This window comes from Ornithodoros turicata, chromosome 5 (assembly GCF_037126465.1).
Source record: "Ornithodoros turicata isolate Travis chromosome 5, ASM3712646v1, whole genome shotgun sequence".
In the NCBI taxonomy this organism is placed as follows: domain Eukaryota; kingdom Metazoa; phylum Arthropoda; class Arachnida; order Ixodida; family Argasidae; genus Ornithodoros; species Ornithodoros turicata.
Window position 1 is genome coordinate 6780914 of NC_088205.1, and position 24627 is coordinate 6805540.

At 42.6% G+C, this 24627-nt stretch overlaps 4 protein-coding genes across 7 annotated transcripts in view; 2 read left to right on the forward strand and 2 right to left on the reverse strand.

Moving 5' to 3' along the window:
• LOC135393831 (ATP-dependent 6-phosphofructokinase-like) overlaps nucleotides 1-8327 on the reverse strand; it is a 28330-nt gene extending 20003 nt beyond the window's left edge. For 2 of the 3 annotated variants that reach the window (XM_064624129.1, XM_064624128.1), the window contains exons 1-10: nucleotides 8027-8326; nucleotides 5052-5203; nucleotides 2589-2778; nucleotides 2326-2491; nucleotides 2186-2230; nucleotides 1997-2105; nucleotides 1374-1469; nucleotides 1171-1263; nucleotides 956-1081; nucleotides 126-190 (exon numbers count right to left, since the gene is read on the reverse strand). In XM_064624129.1, the coding sequence (XP_064480199.1) occupies nucleotides 126-190; nucleotides 956-1081; nucleotides 1171-1263; nucleotides 1374-1469; nucleotides 1997-2105; nucleotides 2186-2230; nucleotides 2326-2491; nucleotides 2589-2778; nucleotides 5052-5203; nucleotides 8027-8183 (1199 nt within the window). In that variant the 5' untranslated portion in view covers nucleotides 8184-8326. Of the gene's footprint in view, nucleotides 1-125; nucleotides 191-955; nucleotides 1082-1170; nucleotides 1264-1373; nucleotides 1470-1996; nucleotides 2106-2185; nucleotides 2231-2325; nucleotides 2492-2588; nucleotides 2779-5051; nucleotides 5204-8026 lie in introns of all 3 variants that reach the window. The other variant, XM_064624127.1, reaches the window with a different exon arrangement.
• Nucleotides 8328-8681: 354 nt separating this feature from the next.
• LOC135393834 (large ribosomal subunit protein eL19-like) lies at nucleotides 8682-11028 on the forward strand. The gene is made up of 5 exons (XM_064624140.1): nucleotides 8682-8789; nucleotides 9084-9190; nucleotides 9250-9493; nucleotides 10663-10773; nucleotides 10853-11028. Exons 1-5 carry the CDS (start codon nucleotides 8785-8787, stop codon nucleotides 10983-10985), a joined length of 600 nt encoding a protein of 199 aa, XP_064480210.1. The 5' UTR covers nucleotides 8682-8784; the 3' UTR covers nucleotides 10986-11028.
• A 436-nt stretch (nucleotides 11029-11464) lies between these two features.
• LOC135395180 (uncharacterized) lies at nucleotides 11465-24462 on the forward strand. The gene is made up of 16 exons (XM_064626419.1): nucleotides 11465-11598; nucleotides 11742-11809; nucleotides 12149-12241; nucleotides 12332-12469; nucleotides 13143-13356; nucleotides 14112-14256; nucleotides 14321-14497; nucleotides 17281-17322; nucleotides 19299-19381; nucleotides 21812-21949; nucleotides 22107-22174; nucleotides 22355-22447; nucleotides 22526-22663; nucleotides 22728-22941; nucleotides 23725-23869; nucleotides 24134-24462. The coding sequence occupies exons 1-16, from the start codon at nucleotides 11505-11507 to the stop codon at nucleotides 24303-24305; spliced, it is 2022 nt and encodes a 673-aa protein (XP_064482489.1). The 5' UTR covers nucleotides 11465-11504; the 3' UTR covers nucleotides 24306-24462.
• On the reverse strand, nucleotides 18343-20430 carry LOC135393838 (neurofilament light polypeptide-like). Of its 2 annotated transcripts, none has more exons than XM_064624145.1 (4): nucleotides 20299-20430; nucleotides 19439-19514; nucleotides 19245-19359; nucleotides 18343-18728 (listed from the first exon to the last, which is right to left on the reverse strand). In XM_064624145.1, the coding sequence occupies exons 1-4, from the start codon at nucleotides 20322-20324 to the stop codon at nucleotides 18568-18570; spliced, it is 378 nt and encodes a 125-aa protein (XP_064480215.1). In that variant the 5' UTR covers nucleotides 20325-20430; the 3' UTR covers nucleotides 18343-18567. The 2 variants fall into 2 exon arrangements, with proteins under 2 accessions (XP_064480215.1, XP_064480214.1); XM_064624144.1 differs by lacking the exon at nucleotides 20299-20430 and adding an exon at nucleotides 19606-19876.
• Nucleotides 24463-24627: the final 165 nt, after the last annotated feature.

Sequence of the window (24627 nt, forward strand, 5' to 3'; positions counted from 1 at the left end):
GTCTACCATCACCCTGAACCCCACAAGAGAACCTTTCCAGAAGAGCCACTAAGTTTTTAGCACTGGAGTGGATACCTTGACTAAAATGTACCAAAGTCTGAGCGCTCATCACGTCAGCTACTGACCTTCCTCTGAGCTGAACAGCTTTTCCCCAGTCTTTATCGTCCATGCAACGAGCCACGGCTTTTGTCTGCAAAAGAAATGGCACAAACAGTGAATGATGATGCGACTCGAATCGAATATTCGATATTCGGATTTCCGAATATCCGACTACTCGCAGAATATGAGCGACACCTCCCGAAGGTGGGCTTCACCTGATGCTTCCCTGCACGAGGTGGAGCCTACGTTACGAAATTGCCCATGCTGCAGAACCAACACAGACAGACTGTAGTTTAGCTTAAGATGACGTTAGCCCAAGTTTATTGTGCATACTCCGCCTAAGGAAGGGGCGGCGTCCCCCCCCTGTGTGCAGTTTAGCAGTGACGGTGGCAGATTTTGATTTGGCTCTTAAACAATATGCCACAGCCCAGACAAAAACTGTGTCTTAAAGATGTAACTTCCATAGGGCATGTATTGTAAGCTCCTTCCTATAATCTTCCTATAAGGTTCCTATAAACTCTATGGATACTGAAGATCTTTCAGCAAGTATAAAATGATTGCAGTCGACAGATGGCATTCTTTGTCAGAGGAGAACACAAGATATCATGTATGTAATGCTGAGTCACGACAGTACTTTGAATCTGTAATTTTATAAAATACTTTTTGTTCCCACATTATCCAAGAAAATAAAGTGTTTCCCCATTCCCATTTGCTGTGGAAAATCGCAGAATTTACAAGTCGGTGCTGCAGAATTTTGAATTTGCCGCAACAGAAAGCCAGGGGCCATAGATTATATCATTAAATCCAAGCACCTGAAAGCCAAATACGCAAGAAAACACGACAATTTGTAGCTTGCCTTTTCAACGCACTGCATCAGGGGAACCCTCACAGCTTGGTTTCCATCCAGGGACACCACACATGCTTCAGCGTCCGGTTTGGCATCAAACAGTGCAAGCACTGCCTCAGCACCCATTCTACAACCCTGATTAGAAGAAACTGAATATTACACTTTCTTCATGAAGGTATAATATGTGAAGGCATCCCATGCACCCCTCACAAAAGATGATGTACCAGAACACGGTCAAATGCAGACGGGCTTCCTCCTCGTTGAACGTGGCCTAGCACAGTGACCCTAGCGTCGTACTTCAGGCGGTCGACCACGACCTAAAAAAAAGCATGGTCGTCCAAATTTCTTCCGTAGTGAAGACAACACATTCCTCCGAATTCTCGAGCCCAATAAAACTCTCAGCAACCGAACTCTTGCATGCTAGTACCTTTTTGACATCATTAGCTGTGATGGGCTGACCTTGCCTGTCCTGGGCTCCCTCAGCCACTATAACAATGTTCAGGCGTTGACCAGATGAACGTTCCTGAGAGACAAAATGGTAGCATTACGTGAGCAAACCTGTTTTTGACATCGAACTTGCGCGTTTCTGATCGTTTATGTCGCTGGCACTTACACCCATGTCACGTGGGCGGTCTTCGATGATAATTGAAATCAATGGCCATTGAACATGCACGTAGCTCCACCAATCGTGTAACATGTGAACTTCTCAGACTAGCTGATCCAGTGCTCTTTACAAAGTTTACACGCTGCACGCTTAGTGGTGCTACGCACCTGTTCAATAGCCATCGGTTTCAATTATAATTGAAGACTGCCCATGTGACATGGGTACTAATAAATTTTATGTAACCTTTGCTGTAAGGTTTAATTAATTAAATGTAATTACTACACATAATTATGAATTTACAACATAAATAAAATGAATAAACAATTAAACAAAAGCAATTAAATTTAATTAAATGTCTTTAAAAAGTAAATTGTACGCCCACAACCTCGCAGACCTCTCCAACGGCTAGAGATTCCGCTAAAATTTCTTTCCGATTATTTACGTACCTGTTCTAGCTTCTTGCAAAGAATTTCCTGCCAATCACCTTCTGGTGGCCACTCAGGAATAAATACGAAGTCAGCTTCGCTTGCCAATGCAGCCACAATAGCAAGATACCTACCAAAGCATCAAAGGTATGAGACAGGTCCCATATCAAATTACGCGACGTGAAAGAGATACTACACGCTGTTACCTACCCGCAGTGCCTGCCCATGACCTCCAGAATGAAGGTACGACGATGGCTAGAGAAACCACAAGGGAGTTTCAATAAACCTATGACGCAAGCCTAAGTCACAGGATTAAGTCTTTTTTTTTTTTTCAATGCAGAAATGTGCACCTTGATGCAGTAGTAACAATAGCATCAATGGCTTCAATGATGCGATGCAGTGCAGAGTCAGTTCCAATGGTCATATCCGTCCCGCAGAAGTCATTGTCAATGGAGCCCACCATGCCAACGATATTGAGGCGGGAACAAGCAGTTGCTTGGTCACTCGTGATGGTGCCTGCAGTTCAAAATTGGAGGCGCACAAAAAATTGGAAGAGCTCCTCTAGAAAAAATTTTGGGGGATGCAACATATATGTATGGTTTTGACAACTTACCATTCTTTGCCAATTCTTCGAGAAGAGATGACCATTCCTGGCGAAAAAGGTTCGCTCCTGTGAGCGAACCATCGCCACCAATCACAACTAAATTTGTGATGCCGTTCTTCACAAGGTTGGCAGCTGCCTTCAAGCGACCTTGCCGCTCACGGAAGTCTGTGCAGCGTGCACTGCCGATGATAGTGCCACCCTGAAAATTGATTTAATTTTTTTAATATATTTTATTTTATTTATTTATTTATTTTATTTATTTATCTTATTTATTTATTTATTTATTTATTTTATTACTTTTAATTAATTAATTTCATTTTAATGAATTTCAAATTATTTTTATTACTTTTTCAAGTATTAATATGAATTATGAATTCATTAAAATTAATTAATTTCATTTCAATGTCTCGTATGCAGTGCAACATAAGGTGCTCATAAACAGGCGGATGGGATGCCTCACGCGAGTGCACGCAGTTAACATAGCCATGCACATGATGTGCATTTACATACAATAGAATAGGGCTATGCCAGGTATGCAATAAGCATTCAAAGAATAGGTACTGCACAGTGCCAGTTTTCAGTACATCACTACACACAAAATCCAGCGCAAATGCATCACGGATACACAGAGATTACTTTACTTCAACTTCACTGCTGGAATTTGCAACTGCTGCTTGGTGCACAGGTTAGTACAAAGGCATATTTGTGAAAATAATGTGATGTGAAAAGCAGTACGTTCCCTGCTGCTTAACCTGCCGCAAGTACCTTACACAAAAGTGGGCACTCAGTCACTCTGACGCACAAGTGACACTAAGCAACTTGACAGCTTGGAGAAAATGAAGATTTAGCACTCTCGACGGTTCTTTCATCTATTTTTTTCTACGCTCGACCTTGGCCTTAAATTATGTGCTATCTTAAATTATTATTGTGCGTTGGATTAACGCTGTGTAATCCATTTGACTGCATTTTTATGTTCTGCTATTGCTGGTATTATGTACAAACTAAAGTTGTCCGGCACATCTACAGCATGCTAGAAATTTTGCAACCATTTGTGATACAGGTCTTTGAAACAAGGTATCACACAAAAGGTTAGAACTTTAGTTAAATCCTCACATCCCTTCCAAGCTTCAAAATATTTTTCTCAGTAAGGGCGAATAACTGCTGTTGCAGATGCGGCTTTGTAAACAAAAAAGATTATAATAAAGGTTGCATATTGTTGTCTGGGCTTTTGTAAACAACAGACTCTTTTCAACAAGAGCTTTGTTTTGTGCTCGCACAATGTAAATATTATGTTGCCCGGTTATATTAAATTATTATTATTATATTATTAAATTAAATATATTATTAAAGCCCGGTTGTGCCTTGCTGGTTTTGTTATCATTATCACATATATTGGTGCAACTAATAATACCCTTTACTGTAATTAGCTGCACAATACACAGAGGACTTCCAGATCGTCTAATCACGCTGCCACAGCCATTTTATCGCACATTTTATACTGTCATTTAGTGTGGGCTACGACTTCTAAGCGTAACATTACATCTTTCGTTTTGTTACTGAAAAAGGCAGTGCGCTTAATAGGAAATGTGCGGCATGATCATCCCACCAAAGAATTGTTCAACAAATACAGAATATTTAAAGTAGAAGGTAAACACCATATCATCCATCGAAACCTTTCAGACACACAGTTCTTATCACTTTGCGACCTTCAATCATATTCGCCTCATCACCATACTCATGTTACACCAAGATGGGTAGTCCCTCACTGTCGAATTAACTATGGTACTCAAATGCTAAGTTTCACTTTATCTTGTTTACTTAATGAACTTTGTAGTTGCCACATGGACCCAGATGTCACGACAATTGGTGCATTCACGACGTCCATCTTTTCATAAACCTCCTCGTCGGAGATGATTTAATTATGTAACGCTACTTTCAATTAATACCTGTAGTACCCTTTTAATACCAGTATTGCCAATTTATTTGAAATGCAGAAGTGTTTGCAATGAAATGCAGTTTGGTGCAAAAATAAACTGAACTAAACTGAACTGAACTGAACAGCCATCCCAACGCCAACTTCCACCTGGAACTAGATGACCGTGAACCCCCCACCAGAGCCACTGTCTAACGATTACACAACAGACTAAACGTATACATACAGGCATAGAATTTACGGTTGTCCATCTCTAACTAAGGACATATGACTGCGGCAGTTTATTCCGTTATAAATATTCTGCATAAATATTTCGCATAAATATTCTGCAAATGCAAAGCCCTACATAAAAATTCTAACTAAAAAAAGGTGAATGCGAAAACTTTTATACCAAGTTCTCACCTCAGCATTCACTCTCTTGACAAATGTTATACATGCATTCCTTTTACCAACTTACTCACTCTTTGGAAGATACACATTAAAATCTGGCTCATGATCTTGTAATTGCTTATTTTATCTTATTTTTTTTAGATGCTCACCCTGTGTATGATGCCTGAAACGCTGACCCAAGTGGCCTCCTGAATGTACTGATCTCCATCCACCATGCCTTGGTAGCCCTCACGAATGAAGTACACACGACAACCCAAGTAGAGCCCCATACGCACAACAGCACGAACAGCTGAATTCATACCTGCATATCACCGAAACACAAGAATCATGTCATTGTGCTTGCCAGGCTGTGTGGCTGATGCTTCGTTTGACTAGTGAATTATCACTGCACTTGTATGAATCAGTTTCATAAACTACAGGTTTTCCTGGTGATTTTAATCCAAGCGCCATCGAAATTAATCCACGTGCCACGCAAACTTTATGGGGCATGGATTAATTTAGCTGGAACTCGGATTAAAATTGCCGGGAAAACCTGTAGATACTATAAAACTACAGATCTGAAAGTACACGTGAGGCTGCGGTTCAAATATTGGGGCACTATCATGGTTCTTACTGAATTTTGGAACCAAAAACAGCCATCATTTTTCCCGGGATGTAAAACACAGTTTCAATGCAATTTAATTGTTTTTATTTCCCATTCAGCAATGGGTGGGGCCGGGGAAAAAAGTCGCAAGGTGCAGCTTGCGGCCAGGACTTCCATTTTTCACAAAACTTTTATAAATAAATTAATAAGCTACAGATATCACGTGACAGAATGTATGTGTGGCCGCGCAATACTGACAAACGCTAGTTAGTACCCCGAATGTTAAAGATCGCAGCACATGGATCTATCGACCATCTAGCTATACATGTAAGGGATTGTTCTTGTTCTCCCAGTTTGGATGCACCTCTGTTCTACCCAAACATAAGCAACAGGTTGTGAGAGAAATTATAGAAGCTCAAGCTTGCTTCATTGATAAGCATAAGTGTATCTGCATTAGCACCCCTTTAGCTGCCCTGACAGATGGTGAAAACACTTATCTTCAAGGTGATTGCGATATGGTTCGTGCTATTCTGCAGACTACCTTGCGTGACGTTTCCTAAGTGTGGTTATCGCCTGATACAGAAAACTCAGCCTTGTGGCTCGATGATATCAGACTCCGGACTTTTAGTTGGTACAACCCACCCTGTTGAAATGTTGGCTGGATAATAAGACTATATTTCACTACGTTGCAATAAATTTTAGTTTTAAGTTGGCAGTCGTCCACGCTGTCTCTGTGTTCCTAATCCAGTCTGGGTTCCTAACCCAGTCTGCGTTCCCTCTGCTTTGCTGCCTCGATGAGTGTTCTGGATTGGCACCAACTACCCTGCATCATTCCTACCTTGATAGAAAAGAAGGCTGATGAATATAACGACAGGTGCATTCATTCCTTGCACCTTTGGTTTCCGCTACTTTTGGCGAGTTCTAGTTTCTGTGGCTTTGAAACTGTAGTTCTGGCTCTGGATAAGCGGAATTTACGCTGAAGCTCCGTGAGAATAAGAAACAAAGACGAAATCGAGTGTTTTGAACGACTGTTGAAAATTCCAGCGGGTTGCCAACCTTCAAAACAGCATTTTTGAATTCCAGGGTATGAACCAGTGTTGGGGATTTGAAGAAACAAGTCCGATTTACATCAAATCCGCATTTTGCGGAAGATGCTAAACCAAGTCCGGATTTAAATTTATTTGAGGAAATTAAATCACTTCTCTTTTTTCTTCGGAGTACCGAATTCCTCAGTTGTGTAACTAAGAAACAGACGAAACATGGAAGACATCTAATTCGGTGGAACTCCATGAGTATATACTGCCGTAGAAACAAATGGGGACTTGATTGCAGTTGAATATTGCGCTGCATGAAATGCAGTGCTTATTATTTGTCGCTGGCCTTGGTACAGTACACCTGCCACATGATACATTTCCTGCGGTGCGGCATGTACGAACGAATTCAAAGAACTATGCGAAATAAAGAGATGGGAGAGCAGCATAATGACACGACACTGCAGAAATTGGTAGAGAGGTGGAAGGATAAGATGGAGCAAAGTGCTTCTTGGTTCTTTTTCGCACACGAAGTACATAGTCTGTAAATTGAATCCGAACCTCTGAACAAAAGTGTGATTCAATCCGATCCCTGCTTATAATGAAGCCGCCAATCAAATCCAAATCAAATCTACCAGCCCCTTTTGTGGATTTCAATCAAATCTGAGATTTCAAAACCCCAACACTGGTATGAATCATGTAATCATTTTCTCATTTTTTTCAGTTCATTCAACCCATGTAAGCATGAAGGGACAAGAAATAGTGCTGCATTTGAGACAGCAGTGCTAAAGGGCAAACAAACAAGGTGGGCTTGATAGACTTCCCCAATAGCAACCCCCCCTCAAGGTGAAGCACAAATACAAGCATGGCATTCTATTTTAGAATCATCACGTCGTGACCCCACCATGGTGCTTCAAATGTCGTCCTGGCATGGTTCAGAGGCGAAAGGGCACAAGTACCAACTGGAGACCAATTTTTTCTCAGTTATATATCTCTGTTTTTATGTTGGATATCTCATTATGTACGCATAACTGCATCGTTCCCATACAGAAGATGTCAAACACAGCTGCTAACAGCTTTTCCTCTCAGCTCCCAGTCTAAATATTTTGGTGAAATAAAGATTTAGGCTTCAGGTTTATCATGCCCCCATCAGTATAGAGCTCTGCTCTATGCTGTAAATTTTTAAGGTGCTTCTCGGCCCCAAAACCACTGCCGCATTGCATATAGATTACATCAAATATGGATGTGCGCATAAATGATGCAAAAATGGTATCGTTAGCTTTCAATGTATGACATTATGTCGAAGCATCTAGAGGGCAGAATTCCTGCTCTTTGATCTCGATCAACAGAAGAAAAAAAAATTCAAAAATAGTACGGAATGAAAAAAAAAAATCATATACAATATACACTGATGCCTTTCGCTCCAGAGACCCAGAGAGATTTTGTGGAGTTCGTTTGGAATGCATGCGGCTATGCTTGACAGTTTTCTTTTCTTTTTTTCGTGCATTACCTTGTGAATCGCCTCCGCTGGTGAAAACGCCGATTACTTTGCCCTTCTGAGAGTCAGGTGTAACCCGAATCTCTTGAGGAGGGATAATTTCACCTCCAATCGGCTGGTCAGGAGATTGCAAAGCGCCGGTGTCGGTTCTCGTGAAGCCTCCAGACATCTTGCACAAATCTAGTGATGTTGCTTCCTCAAACCAAGAAGACTTGAATCAAGGAGCGTCGAAATCGAGACGACTGAACCCGCACGTCCGCTACCGCTCGTCCCTTCGACCTTCGTTCCAATTTTCCAAAGCTTTCGGAATGAAAACATGGTTAGCAGACCAGAGCATGCAAGCAGCACAAGCTCAGCGAAGCACCACAAATTCACACATTTATTTTTACAATATTACGTCTTTGCTTGGTGTATTTCCTAATTTTATAGTTATGAACTTTAATATATGCTCATAAATCTTGATCATTATAATATTTCGTTTGGAACCGTCAAAATCAGCAGCGCAGGGATACACAGACATGTGCGGGGGGTGGGGGGGATTGCTACCCTGCGGAAGTGACAAAATTGTAGATTGAACAATACAAATAATGATTACATGTTCCATTATGTAGTCTGAAACTCTTATTAGGTTCCATGGGAATAATAGCCATCATTTTGTAGCTTAGAGAGCGGTCGGGTCGGGTGACTAGCGAACTACATCTTGTAGCGTAATCAAGCAAGAAGTTGAGTTTCCTTTTCCTTTCAGGCAAGCTCGTGGCCAAGAAGCAAGCATGAGGTAACGCTTCGTTTGATCCCGTTTGCTAGAAAAAACGAGATGGTTTCACTATGTGCAGTTCTGCAAGCGTAGTGTGACACCGTAAATATTCGGTTTTGACATACCTTTCGTGTGAAATCAACTACTTGTATTGTTGCCTAATGCAAAGACGTGATGTGGCGTTAGGCTTATGTATGCCAGCACATTTTAGTGTCATTCATGCATGGACATGAGCTTTGCGAACGTGTTGGTACGCCTTGTTCTCTTTTCTGTTACTGTCTATAACATTTTAATCCGTTATCTGTTGTTTTTCAGTACGCTGCGCTTACAAAAGCGGCTTGCTGCTGCTGTCTTAAAATGCGGACGTAAGAAGGTCTGGCTCGACCCCAATGAAACAAACGAAATCGCAAACTCCAATTCGCGTAAGTTCATCTTCTATACAGTCTGCATGTTAGACGCTAACGCGTCGTTATTTTGGTAGGTCAAAACATCCGCAAGCTTATCAAGGATGGTTTGATCATTCGCAAGCCGGTCGCCGTGCACTCCCGCGCCCGGGTTAGGAAAAATGCCGAGGCTCGTCGCAAGGGACGACACTGTGGTCCGGGCAAAAGGAAGGGTACAGCCAATGCCCGTATGCCAAGGAAGGTTATCTGGATTCGCAGAATGCGTGTGCTTAGACGCCTGCTAAAGAAGTACAGGGAAGCCAAGAAGATTGACAAGCACCTGTAAGCATCAGCCATGTGTTTCACTCATCCTGCTTAGAACACAGGGAGCGGGACATGTATCTAGTGCATCTAGTATTCCCAAATCTGCAAGGAATTCTGCTATTGCATGTTGTTACTGCACTGCCACACAGCTGTGTTCTAGCTATCACCCAAGCAAATTCACCTGTTCTGAAAGGCAATGTCATAGAGCTGATGTTCATTAACGGGCAGTGTTATGACTAGTCGTTACGCAGTGGTCCCTGGGATAGTTCTGAGGTAAAGTGGAGGCTGTCACTGGCTACTATGTTTGGGCTTTGAAATCTGGCAGGACTGCTTCAGATAATGGTGCTCAAGGACGAAACGGTATATTAAGTCTCAGGTTAGCAGTTCATAAAACTAACATGATCAGAATCACACCAACCATTTTGTCACGTCTGTGAAACGTTCCTAGTGACCCTCTGTACAAAAGTCCTTAGAGGGTCTATCGCATCTGGGAACATGTGTACGCGACACACACAGTAATGTATGGCACCGCTTTACAGTTAATTGGTCAAATTTCTCTTCCACAAACAGCTAACATATGAAATAAATGAGTTTTAAAGATTTGCACATGAATGGGAGCGCAGTGCAGGCGACTGTCCCCGAGTCTCTCTGCTTCTCGTTTGCAGCACAATACACAATATACTAAGTGTAAAGTCCTAAAAAAATATGTTGACTTTTGCGTGTGAGTACTGACGTGATCATACTCTCTCTGCGACCTGCAGGCAGTCGCCGAAGGGTGCTTCCCGATTGGACAGCGTTTTCTCAGATTCCCAGGGAGGGAATTCCAACATACTCTGAAAAAGCGCAGAAAGTTGGGATAGCATACTCCAATATTTTGGGACGCGAAAGACAAGGACTGAAAGTACACACATACACACACAGGCGTCACTCACAACTGAAATGTATTGCTGGAAAAGAAGGCATAAATACGCAACTGGTATCAGTATATTCACACAATCGGTATACTCTGAAAATTTGGCATCTTCTCTTCTAATGCGTTACATCAAACTGCGCAGAAACTATTTAGAGTCAGATTTTCAGCGTAATGGTCGGTGATGAACCACGTGCAAAACTGGCTTCAGAATTGACATTTCTTTGGTGCTGGAACCTGCGTTGCTAAATGCTGTGTTGCATACCCTTCATTATAGGTACCACGACCTGTACCGCAAGGCCAAGGGTAATGTGTTCAAGAACAAGCGTGTCTTGATGGAGTATATCCACAAGAAGAAGGCTGAGAAGGCCCGTGCTAAGCAGTTGAAGTGAGTCTTCTTTACCATTCTTAAACTGTGGTCTTTGCCCAGAGCTTTGTGGTTGCTGAACATGCCTTGTTTGTTGCAGCGACCAGGCTGAGGCTCGGAGACAGAAGGTGCGTGAGGCAAGGAACAGGCGAGCTGAGAGAATACAGCAGAAGAAAGCTGAAATGTTGTCATCCCTGCAGAAAGAGGAGGCAGTGGCAACTGCTAAGAAATAAATGGTTGCACTTTCTTTGGTTATTAAAATATGAACGTACAGAAGCTTTTGGGTTGTGTGCTTTCTGATCAGAGAAATTGAAAGATTCAAATAGGGTGGTTGTTTGAAAAGCCAGACAGTGGCAGCACTCTAAACATGCACCTCTTGGTGGAATGTGTTGTGTTTGGTGCCTCTGGACATTTACTTTTGACAGAAAATCACGTGTCCTGGTCTGTACTTTGTGCACGGTTTGCAGTGGTGTTGAATTTGATGCACATAATTTATGGGCTGCCTTCCTGATAGGATCTAGATTGTGGGCTGTCACAACAAAATCACATAGGCCTTTTTATATCAAGATAGAGCAATAAAAGTGAAAAATAGTTGCGCAATATGTCTCAGGGGGTCCATACGTTTCCCGCTGCTATTTCAGTTCTTTGGGGAAGTTCCAAGTTCAATAAAATATGTACCCTTAGCAGCGCCCTCTGAATTCGGAGCATGCGCATTTGATCGCACGAGACAAGGTCAAGCTAGCGGCTGTTCGATGGCGGATTTGGGACCGTGTCGTCTGCTTACTAAAGAAATCTTCAGAACAAATTTGCTGGAGTCATTAAGCTATGTGCTCACAGATTGCGACGGTAAGTAAGGATGGCTACTTTACCACATTGCTGCATCGCGTATACCGATTTTTACTGAATGAGCAAAACGAAAGCAACGTTCGCTTGTCAGACGTGCCTTTTGGAATGAATGAAATGATCGCTAACGTTCTGAAAACTTTCAGGTGTTTTGTGGGCGGACAATGCCGCGATCCCAGGGTCTCCTGAGGCACTGGCGGGGTTCAGGAAGTTGGTGGGTGCAAGTGGCGTCTAACTTTCATTAGACGGCACATTTTCATCCGGGATCAATCACATCAAGCATATATCTAAGCTCCCTGCAAAATCGGTCTAAAAAAAATCAGTTTTCGAGATAGAACAAAGGCATCTTAGTCAGTATATTAGCTACAATTTTTAACGTAAAGCTTATTAACGCGTGTAATCATAAAGTAAAATCAATAAAACCAGTAAAATAGCTAACAATCTATATAATATAGAAATAATTCGGAGCTAGACCAAACAACCCAATGAAGCCTGAAACTGACACACTGACCATATTGAATGCAACCATTAACGTTTTTTTTTTTCTTTACAGGGTAAAAAAGTAATGTATGTTACAAACAATAGCACAAAGTCTAGGATTGAGTACATGGAAAAATGCAAAAAGTTGCACTTTCAAGCAGATATGGTAAGCTGCTACACACCTCACTGTTCGTGCAGAAAAATTTCATGTGTTGTGCGCAGCGCCTGGAAACAAAAAAATGTGGAACCTTTTCAGGACGAATTCTTTTCTACGTCATACTGTACGGCACTCTATCTGAAAAAACTGAACTTTGAAGGAAACATTTACCTCGTTGGTTCTCACGGTCTCAGACAGGAGCTCACTGATGCTGGGTTTAATTGCTCTCCTATCGGGGTAAGCTTTCTCACTGGCCATCCCTCTCTATATCACGTTGTTCTCATTCTTTCATTCCCCGTACATCGGAAGAGTGGAACCGCCTTCCAGGTAACATCACTGACACATATGACCATTCAAAGTTCAATGCTGCACTAATTAGTTTACTGGAGTTTTCTAATTGATTGTGATATATATATATATATATGGTGTACTGCATAACAATGTTACATTCTGTTATGTGGCTCATTGTGACTTATGTGACTTATTTTAGCGTTATTTATCTAATTGCTCGGTATTTTGTGTACTGTTGCGTTTATACTGACCTGTATTTATTACCTTTGTATATTGTGTTTGTGTGTAATAACCCACTCCCCTCTGTAATGCCTTCGGGCCTTGAGGAGTAAATAAATAAATAAATAAATTATATTGGTTACTAATGTACAGCAGTGTTTGAGGCTAAAGAAATGAACGGATAAATGCTTAACTAATCAACTGAAATTGCTGCTGCTAGCCAAACTCTGGATACCAATCCCACAAAAAGGAAGGAATAGGTTATCAAAAGCTTTCTTATCTCGGAGCTCGGTGAAGTCCCAAGCTGAAGCAACGTCGCGCCAGCTGCCTTGTGTGCTTGAAATCTCGTATCATATTCAAAAGTGGGAACACCATGTAGCTATCTCTTTCAATCTCGTAGCCGGATCCTGTCCCGGATGACTGGATGAACTGGGCTGTTAACAACATGAAGCTCGATCCTCAAGTGAAAGCCGTTGTGGTAGGATTTGATGCGCACTTCAACCTCACAAAGATGCTGCGTGCAGCAAGTTACCTCGCAAACAAGGACTGCCTATTTGTTGGTACTAATACGGATGAACAGTTTCCGTGTGGCAACAAGTCAATTATTATACCTGGTGAGTCAGCCTGCAGTGCAGCAGGTATTACATTCATAGCTATATAGTCCACCTCAATTATGAATCTCAAGTTCATCATAAACCAGAAAGTCATATAGTGATGACGGTGGAGCACATGTAGTACACCACACACATGTACAGCACTGTGCACTCTTAACCGTAACACGACCTCCGTAGAATCAGTGGCCCCAGCAGAAATTGCGCAAGGGCGTGCCACAATGCGAGTAGTAAACATGTAAGTGAAAAGCTGACCTTCATGTTTGCAACTCGCATTGTCGGGAACCCTTGCGCACTTTCTACTGGGGCCACCGATTATACGAAGGTTGTGTTACTGTTAAGAATGCACAGTGCTGTAGTACAGAGCCACTATCTCCCAGAGGGGGATTCGGGGGGGTGGGGGGCAAAATAGTCTGGTTATACATTGAATTTCTCTCTCTCCCCTCATCCGCTATGCACTTTGAGGGGGGCATCATTACCACATTTAGTTTGTAACAGGTTTATGTACGATTGCCGACACGTGTATAAAGCAACAAAGACAGCCTGTAGGGGGAGCACGGGAAAGAAAGGGGCATTGGTGCTGCCAAAGGGGTGCAGTGGTGGTCTGGAGATATCACTGTCACTGATTATGAAGCAAGTGTTTTGAATCGTCAAAAGCGCAATTTCTTCACAAAAGGTGGTAGCAGTTCCTTACCTGCAATGAAGGAAATAACTTATAGGTCGACCTTTCCTAAATGCATATCAACACTTACGTTCAGGCACAGGCTGCATCGTGCAAGCAGTAGCCACTGCTGCAAGCAGGAAGCCTATCATTGTTGGAAAACCCGAGCCCTTTATGCCAGACTGCATAAAGTACCGGTGGCCAGACTTGGACCCTGCAAAGACCATCATGATAGGGGACAGGTAGGAAAGAGCATTTCTGCCTATTTTCTAAATAGTGCCTAAACAGCTTCCGTTGTCCCAACAGGTCAAACACAGATATCCTGATGGGAAAGCGTGCGGGCATGAAGACGCTGCTGGTAGGTTCCGGTTGCGACAGCCTGGATGCCGTGCGGAGAAACGTTGCGGAGAACCGCCTCGACATGGTCCCCGACTTCTTTGTTCCGAAGTTGGGTGACGTTGTAGAGATGATGCCATTTACATAGTCAAGAACACGTTAGAAGCATGTAGGAATCATAGCAGTATACAGCATTAAAAGTATTTATAAGATTATAGTTCCTTCTGGCAGTAGCCAACAGTTCATGTTAGTGAAATGGCTACAGAGTTATGCAAACGGGGGACGTGTTGTCTTATTCTTAGTAAAGTGCTGTCTCCTAATACTGCAAACGTATTTTTATTGGCGACGTATTAATTTTCACGAATTTCGCGACCGCTAAAAAATCGCAAAAAAATTGTGCTCGCGAACACAGATTGACGTTGATCCTGCGGGAGGAAACAGACCTGGAATCGCGGAATTAAATACTCGCGAATAAATATACGTTTGCAGTAGATATCCTATTCTAGTCAGTCTAGGGTAGGTCATGCTGGCAGGAGGACAAGGAATCCCCTAATAGATAGAATACACAGGGATAGAATACATCCTACAATGTACTGCCTTAACTTTGCATATCTATATGACCGATAGTACGCGGTACCCCTTCTGGGACAGCAAATAAGCTCGAGATTGTGGCAATCATGTCCCGTACTATTTTCATCAATTTACTCGAATTAAAGCTGCTGTTATCAGTACATGTAATAGGGAGCCATTGATTATTCAACGCAATTGCTTTGATGGCCCTATAAACTGTACCAGGGAGAGAAAAGCTTAGGGTATTACAATACAAAATTCATGTTACGCACGAATAAGGGACAACTTTTAGGTTCTGTCGAGCTTTGCGAGTGTCACATCAGCATGGAAGGACAACGAGGAGCTACCTTCATCACATGATTGGTCTCTCGTTTTACTTCACTTTCCCGCTCCCCTTATCCCTTCCTCCAGGGACAAAAGACCTCCTCTCTCATGAGATCCAGCACTATCTACACCATGTGCACTCATTACTTTGCTTCTACTCACAACTTGTGAAACCTGACACTGAAACTTTTGCTTAGAACTATCAGAGTAGATTTTTAATCCCAGAAAGTTAAAACTATGAACCTGCTGCACAATATATAAATTGTTATAAATAAGCTACATGCGACACAAAATTTTTTATAATTTGTCTGAATAGACGAGTTCAGAAAATCCCAGGGTGCTTAGCGCCACTTTGAACTGTGGGAGTTTACTAATACGAAAGTAACGGGTGGCCTCCAAACTGTTCCCGATTTCTCCCCCCAATCGATCCATTGTGCACGACGTGTCAAGGTTAGCGAAAGCGAAACGTGAAGGATTGTTCTTCGTTCCCCCGCTCAGCAAGCACCCAGGATGCAATGCGTGGGATTTTCTGAACTCGTCTATTGGTCGTACAGCCTGGAGCAGTAAAGATATAGTCTTTTTTTTTTCTTCATCCTTTATCCATGGCAGCATGTTGATTAAGGGTGGCGGTTTGTACTGATTGAGAGTTTGAAGCTGAAGAGAGAGTCTTCAGTTGTGTACCAAAAAGTAAGTTGAGTACATAACACGCCAGACACAATTCTTCCATTTCTTTGTAATAATTCTGCAAATATTTCTTTTGCTGATGTGGAAGGAAAGGGGTAGAGAAAGGGGTGGAACAAGTTCTCTTGCAATGTTTTTTATCATTGGTTGGTAAGTCTACAAGGTGAAACAAACTATTTTGGAGCAGTGACGGCAAAGTAAGCAGTCCGTTGAACTTGTGATGGTGAGGTTAGATTCGTGACATCATTTTCTGCTACCATATGTAGAGGTATTACATGCATTACGTTCTTACCAGAAAGATTTCTTACACAGAGCTTGTTTGCCTTTCTTGGCTCGTATTTAATGTACTTCATAAATTTTCTACATCCACTATTTTAGTGACGCGTTAGGTGTTTAATTAGAGAGTCTTGAAAGTATTCGTAGGGTAACAGTAAAATGTTCTACACTGCACCAGAGCAAATAAACGATTCAAATAACGAAATCTTTCTGTAGCAGTGAGGAAAGACATCCTTGTCTACATATAGAGTTGAAGGATTGTATGAACAAATGCCACGGCCTCCTTACAGGCCTATTACAAAAGCGTGGGAAAATTTTTGGGTACCGAACATTTTGACATACATTTTCCACAAAGATGTCGAATCTACAACACAATATGCAATTTTAGATCCAAATAAAGCCCCATAACCTAACAGCATGAAAATGTAGAACATAAGCCGGGCATACTATCAACAACAAAAATAAAGTTAAAAAAAAAAGGTGAGCATCAGTTAGTGTTTTCACAGCAAATGCCTCTGGTCCTTTACTTGTGCTAATCTATACAAGCAGTGATTTTATCAGTGAGACCTTAAAAAGAAATCAGAATAACCTAATGATACACTATCATACACACACGTGTGAAATGTGCAAGGCGAGCTACACAAAAGGTTTGCAGTGTCGCTGTACAGATATACAGAACAGCACTTGAGAATCACTGAAAGATGTGGTTATAAGGGAGATACAGATCACAGGTGTTTGGCACATACCTACACAACCTACAGTACAAGTATTGATGAGAGAATAGTAATGGATGAATAATTGTGAAGCGTGTTGTTGCATGAATTCATGCCATACACCTCAGATGCCCATTAAGCTTTTAACAGGGGCAACTTCCTGTCCAGCATGGAGGAAAAAAATAAAAAATACTGTCATATTACACATATGGCAAATTCCATTGGCAGGGTAGAGTCAAAATTTTGCTCTGGCAAGGTGCAAAAATTGTTCCACTGGTGGAACCAGGCCAGGCACAGAGTGCACCATAGCGGGGGAGGAGAGCCAGAAGATTTGCTTGAACGGGTAATTCTTTTTGACCTGCAAAGTTGCACGGGGCAGAACAAGCAGAACGGGTATGCACCTGACAAGTGAGGGAGGTGATCTCTGAGAGTTTTTACGGGTATGTACCGTCGCTAGCAGCAAGATTAGCGCCGCACTGCATGCAAGTACCACAACGTATAGTTCAGCTTGGGACAAAAGTTTACGGAACTCTGCACCGTCATATTTTTTATCAGGTCGGCCACTTGTTGGATACCAGAAAGATACTGAATAAGAAACGGATGACCGCCTGTTCGAGACATCTCTCAGTATCTATGTCAGTTAAATGGCTGGTGTTCCGAAAACATTTGTCCCAAGCTGTACAGTCAAACGCCGATATAACGGAACTCATAGGGAAAACGATCTCAGTCGTTGTATCGAGCCCGACGAAATATCGCAGCCAGTTGCGGCACGGAATACAAATTATTTCGCTGCACCGCTACTTGTGTTGTATAGCGTTTCGTTATGGTGAGGTTTGGCTGAATATGTCACTAAGTATACAGTGATGGTCAAACCAATCCAAGAAAAAAAAGACTGTCTGCAGTGTCAGCGTGTCAGGGACTTGCAGATAGCATTCCATTGGGGACGCAAACCTATACAACAATTGACCCATACCCATTGTGGGGTAAAGTTTGTTCTTGCGATAGAATTCACTAATAATATTATAAAGGTAAAAATAGGAGCATCACAGAGCAGCCTTGCTTGTGTATATATATTATAATTTATGTGCATAGTGTACTGTGTGCTGAGTTGCAGAATGCCAGCACTGCATTTACATCCTGTTGCCAAATTTCCCAACAATAATGCAAGTCAGTCCAGTATAATGGGCAAAACACTCCCTACACACAAGCAGAGTATGCCAGGACTTGCATTGTGCCCTTAGTGTACAATATCTTATAATGCACCTTCTCCAAATTTTGCCACGTATCACAAAACCATATTAAAACAGCATCCAAACTAACCCATTAAGTTCAAGTAGCACCCAGTATATCTCGAAAAGAGCTCTTAGCTATCTGTAAATGATGTGCAGGAGATAGTCGCGAGAGTGCGAAAGAAATTCAGGAAAAAACAACGTTTGGAGGGAAATTTATTGGATGACAAACTGTACAACTCTAGCTAACGGCATTCACCACAAATGGGATATCGTACGTGGAAACAATACAGAGCTGGAAGAAGAAACGCACATCATTTTTGTACATCAAAGTCCCAACATAACTTAAAACCAGATGAGGATAGTCATTCTTTTTTTTGTGTGTGGCGCAGAAGAGTGCATTTACAATGAGGGGCACAACTTCTCATGCCGTAGCCTCTACCTCTTTGGCTGAGGGTTCTTCCTCTTTCTTCTCCTCAACCTTGGCCTTTTTCTCGGGAGTGGCCTCGCTGGAGTCCTCCTCCAACTTGTGCTTCTCTGTGGTGCTGTTATCCGTGGCAGCCTCTTCCTTCTCGCCGTCTGTGGCTATGATGGGTGAAAACAAAACTCAAATAAATGGCAGGCATGTTGGCATCGATGAAGGAACATGGAATCAATTATAAAATTGTAGCAGAGAGCTCACAAGGATGCAAAGAGCCCTCAGAAAAATGAAGCATGTGCACATGTGCTTCTCAGGTGTACGGAACATTCAGGCATTAAGTAGGCCACCATAAAATGCAAGACTTCACACATTTTCACACACCACCCCACCAACAGTTCGAACACAGTCAGACGTTTGTTAAGCGGTCCAACAATGCGCACGAAATGTGAGAGGCCACTGCACATGTGTAAAAAGATGTTCCACCCTGAATATATTAAGAGCTGGGTGCAGATTCAATCAAAAAGACACCTCCCGAAACGTGGTGGAAACGCCAGATCAGTTGTCCGGAGTTCCAACAGAGCCGATCAGACAAAGCCACACATTCACCACCATCATTTTTTAACTTCTCTATCATGGCTCCAGGCAGCAGTGTCAGACCATCGGTTCGTACCCATACACACCTCCATTTGCCTTTGGAGCAGCATCTTCCGTCTTTTCTGCTTCTTCCTTCGCAGGTGCAGACTCTTCCGTCTTTTCAACTGCTTCCTCCTTGGTGTCCTTGTCTGCCTTCACTTCCTGCAACATCAGACGTGGCGATGTAAGCACTTCACTCCACCAGCAATAAATCTGCGTCAGAGATCCCGAAGACCTGTACCTCTTTGGCATCTTTCTCCTCGACAGGAGTGTCAGCAACCTTCACCTCCTCGGCAACAACTTCTGCTTGTTCAGCGCTGAAAAACAACGAATGGAAGTCAGTGCGTGTAAGCAGGCAGACTGCACACATAAAAAAATTTATAAAAAAATACTGAACAGCACGCTCACACTAAACACGCTGGCAAAAAAGCCGGGCACACCGGTGAGCGCAAACGCAGACCTTTGGCGCCAAAACCGCTAAGCCTAACCACTGTGAAATAGCCTAGCGCGGTAGGTACGCATTGAGAAAGAAAAGCGAACACGGGAAGGGGGAAACCTGTTCGACACAATACGGCAAGACCGACCATGCAACCGGTGCCACAGTGGGGAGCCTTGAAGGGACCGGTGCGGCTTAAAACAAAGGATCGGCAAATTGGCGCCGGTATACGTGCTCGCTGGACGGGCAAAAATAAAATCGGCGAGCCCTCCTGTACCGGAAAAGTACGCTCCAAGCACGTCTAGCCGGAGTTTGTCTGTTCCGAAAACCCTCCCCCGCGAAGAGACGAGTCGACGCAGCCGGCGAGAGTTGCGCCGGTAGACGCGTGCAAGAGCCCAGATACACCGCTCCGCGGATTGAACCTCCATGAACATCATATTATGCGTAATTAGGTATTAAGGATAATCTACACTAGCTACATGACCTTCCGGAAGCAGAAGCCACAGAGTTCAACTTTAGATCACGAACTAAGACTTTTTTACAAGCTTAAAATCAACAAAGCACTTTGTGTGTGTGTTAGGCTTAGCAGGCACAAGCGTTGAATGGACCTCGCCGGTTAAATTTTGTAACATTTCACTATTGAGATGGCACCAAAGAGCACTCACCTGGGCCTAGAGCGTGTGGCAGGCATTATGTAGTTTTTGTGTGGTAAAATAAATAACTTAAGCGGCACCTAAAAATAAGGAAGCGAAGCAGCGAACTGTTTCCACAGAGCAAGCACACTTGAATACCGCGAAAAATGGCGGGACAAAGAATATATACCGAAATGTCATGTGGTTTTGCCGGTCCAATAGACGCCGAGTCAGCGTCCAGGCATAGCCAATCGCATACGGCGAGCGCGTTCGCGCCAAAGTCCTTTCCTATGAATTACTACACTGAGGCTGAGGATTGTGCGGCCAGTGCGGCGTCTCGACAAAAAGAAAGAACATTAAAAAAACTAGCGCCGCGCTGCGCAACATCTGCCGATTTTGCGCCTCTTCTTGCGAAACATTGGTCTGCTTTCTGGGACTTTCCGTTGGTCTAAATGTCCACAATCTCCAGCCAGCTTTCACGTCAGCGGGTGGTAAGAGAAGGAAAGTCCCGAACGAAGCTAGCCATTGCACGATCGTAGTTTTGTGGTGCCTATCCGAAAAAACATTTAGTGGGCAAACACAAAATGAGACTTAGAAAAGTGACCACGTGACGTGAGTGTCACCATTTTTTTTTTTTTATCTTCTTGTTAGCCTGCGATAACTTTTACATGTCGGAGAGCGACAACGTATATTTTTATTATATTTCTTATTGTATTATAAATTTAAAAAAATATATATAACAATAATAATTAATACCATTCTTTTTTTTTTTTTAATGAATGGAAGAATTTCCACGGGACGTTGTGCGATATTATTACAACCAACTTCCTTGTCGAGACAGCGGCCGTAGTAGTAGAGGGAGAGAGGCCGACCTCACTTGCCCCCTGCGAAGAAGAAGGAGAAGAGGGACACTGAGGCTTGAGCTTGAGCCATAAAACATGGGAATCGACAAGAATAATTTGTGTTCGTCTCCCTATTACTTTTTTCGTCAACATCAACATCAATTTGTGTTCATGCTCGGTAATTTTCCATTGGAGAATTATAACGGACAGCAAAATATGCACCAGAAATTTGCTCATCCACAGACGATGATCCACAGGGTACATATATGCGAGAAAAGTGATAGTATTGGGGTTACTGTAAACTTGTGTTTGATCTCAGCCGTTATCCTTGTAATAAATGCAGCACGAAGAGTATACATTTTACCAACAAAGCTCAAAAGTAAGCCAGCCAAGAGCTCCGACCGCGGAATTTTACCGGTTCGTCATGCGCGCTCCGACGGTGCTGCCTCAAACAGGAAGCGGTGACGGCGGTGAGCGCAGCGCAGCACAAGCGCAAGCGCAACCAACTTTATTCGTGGACGGCAGTGGCGTGGACATCCTTGAGCAAGAAGAGTTGGTGGAGTTGGTAAGGACAGAGACGGAAAACACGACTGTCACCCTGCCACTTCCTCATGCCCAAGGAAATGATACCGTCCACATCATGGTTCACCCCGCTCGCTTGCCTTCTCCAACTTTCTTCTGTTGGCTTCGTAAGTGGCATTGAGTGGCTTGTGGCTTCTCGTGCCAGAAGAAAAAGAAAGTGATGGCGGTGACCGAGGTGGGTTCTTGTCGTCTGATGACAACGGAACTCGCTAGAAAATTATTCTTGGGAACTATAAAATATGTATTAACAGACTGTGACGGTAAGCATATATACGTACGGTGTTTTTACGTCATCGTGTTAAAACATTCGATGGGCGAATGGTACGACATGTCCATATCAGAAACTAGAAAAGCAACGGAGGGGACGTTGTTTATGCATCACTTTATAAAGTGTATGCATTCATCGTTTGTCTTCAGGTGTGTTGTGGACAGATCATGTTGCGATACCTGGATCAATTGAAGCCATAGCACTGTTGAGAAAATTAGTAAGATATTTCACCTTCTGTAATTCATAATCGTAGAGCGCAGAGCATGCAAATGAGTATACCGTTTTCTGTGTACCAGCAACAAGCATATGTATTATGTTGTGTAGGCTTATATTTACCTGGGCTCGAGACATGCATCAGTATTTCGAGGATGCACAACTGTAATCTTTATTGTTCCAGGGTAAAAAAATCAGGTTTGTCACCAATAATAGTACCAGCTCAAGAAGCCAGTATATAGAAAAATGCAAGAGACTACACATGGAAGCAAAACCGGTTAGTCATCCCTGAACAAATTAACTTGAAAAGTTTGAATCAGAGATGCTGCAGTTTTTCTTTTCGCCTCTTTTCCAGGAAGAATTCTTCAACACTTCATACTGCACAATGTTGTATCTGAAGAAGATACACTTTAAAGGGAACATCTACTTAATAGGGAACACCGGTCTCTATGCTGAGCTCACAGCAGCAGGGTTTAAATGCACAGAACCTGGAGTATGTTCTGTATTTAGCTTTTTTTGCGCTTGTTATGTACGCAACATCTTCCTCAATGTTTCAGCCTGACCCCATCCCGCCACACTGGAGAGAGTGGACAGTACAGGAGATGAAGCTGGACCCCGAGGTAAAGGCCGTAGTGGTGGGCTTTGATGAACACTTCAGCATGACCAAGATTATTCGAGGAGCGAGCTACCTCCGCAGGAAAGACTGTCTCTTCGTGTGCACGAATTCGGACGAGCAACATCCCTGTGGCAGCGCCAGTGTTGTGGTTCCTGGTAATGTTGCATAAGGAGTTACTAGCAGGGTTGGCTACCGGAAACAGAAACGAGAAACGGTAATTTCCGAAATTCAACAGGAAACGAAAATGGAAACGGAAACGAAATTGATTTAGTTTCCACTGCCGGAAACTGAAACGAAATTCAAACGTGGTAACGTTAACGGAAACAGAATTTGCAGGACGTTTCCCTCAGTGTTCTTGCGTTAATATGAAAATTACATATATCCGCACTATTCTTCCAGTCATCATTTATTCATTCGTTTATTTTCGGGACTTTCTTTCGTGTTGAGCCCACCACGTAGCAAGATGGGACAAGCAAGTTTTGGATGACGTGTTATATTTCAGCGAAGACTTTTGAAACTTAAAGTACGTATTTCTGCAACCTAGAGGGGCATCTACGTCTTGCAATGTACATATAAGATTCGTGACAAACTTTGCATTAAAGTTTTTAGTGTTTGGTGTGGCAGTCCTTTTGCATCCATTATGTAACTAGAATATCTGACATGAAGAAGCGAAAGCAAGACAGTACGAGTACCGGATGAGAAACAGAAACCGGTACCGAAATAACCTCGGAAACGGAAATAAAATTCTTAAAAGGAAATGGAAAGAGAAACTGCTACCGAAAATCGTCCAGAAACGGAAACGAAAAGCCGAGTTTTTCAGTTACCGGAAAAGGAACCGGAAACAATAATATTTTCGGTAACCAACCCTGGTTACTAGGCTCATGTCACAGCTTCACAAAAACATTCCCCACTGTTGTGTAAACATGCTACTTTTTCAGAGACTGGTTGTATAGTACAGGCTATGGCTACGGTATCTGGAAGGACTCCGACTGTCCTTGGCAAGCCTGAACCTTTCATTGCTGAGTGTATCAGATATCAATGTCCAGATCTGGACCCTTCAAGGACAGTCATGATAGGGGACAGGTAAATATGCAATTAACGTATTAAGACAAGCTGCTTCCAACTGTGTGGCTCTGTTTTTTTACAATAAACAAACATGCCAGTGCTTTTACGCGAGATAACTCGTGTAGTTTCGATTGATTAAAAAAAAAGTAAGAAAAAACGTACACATAAACAGTTCCAAATGTATTTCCTAACCAATGTCCATCAATGTAAAAGACATACTGCACACAAAGTCGAGATAGTGTTTGCTTTGGCTGCTACATGGTCTTTTCATTTCTGATGCAGGATGAACACGGATATTCTCATGGGGAAGAGGGCTGGCCTGACAACCATCCTGGTAGGAACTGGTATAGAAAATTTGGAGAGCATACGACACAATGTACAAGATGGAAAGAAGGATCTCATTCCAGACTACTACCTACCAAAGCTTGGTGACCTTTTGGACATGCTCAAGTGATAAGGCAGCTGGCCTGTATTATTCACTTAAATAAAAAGGAAGCTAGTCAGTACACTGTTAGGGAATGAAATGTGATGTACTAAGGTATTCCGCTTGCTTGCTATTTATTACTTACTGTTGTATGTGTAGCAAATAAATATCTGTTATATGGAACACATCTATGTACAGGAGTGATTACTTTAGAGCAGATTAGAGCAGTATATATCATGTATCAAATTGTTCAGGTCACCATGAGCTTAGTGAGTACAAAATATTAATATTGATGGGAGTTTTTTTTCCCTTCTACCCAGTCCAAAAGTCATTGATAAAAATCTGTCCCATT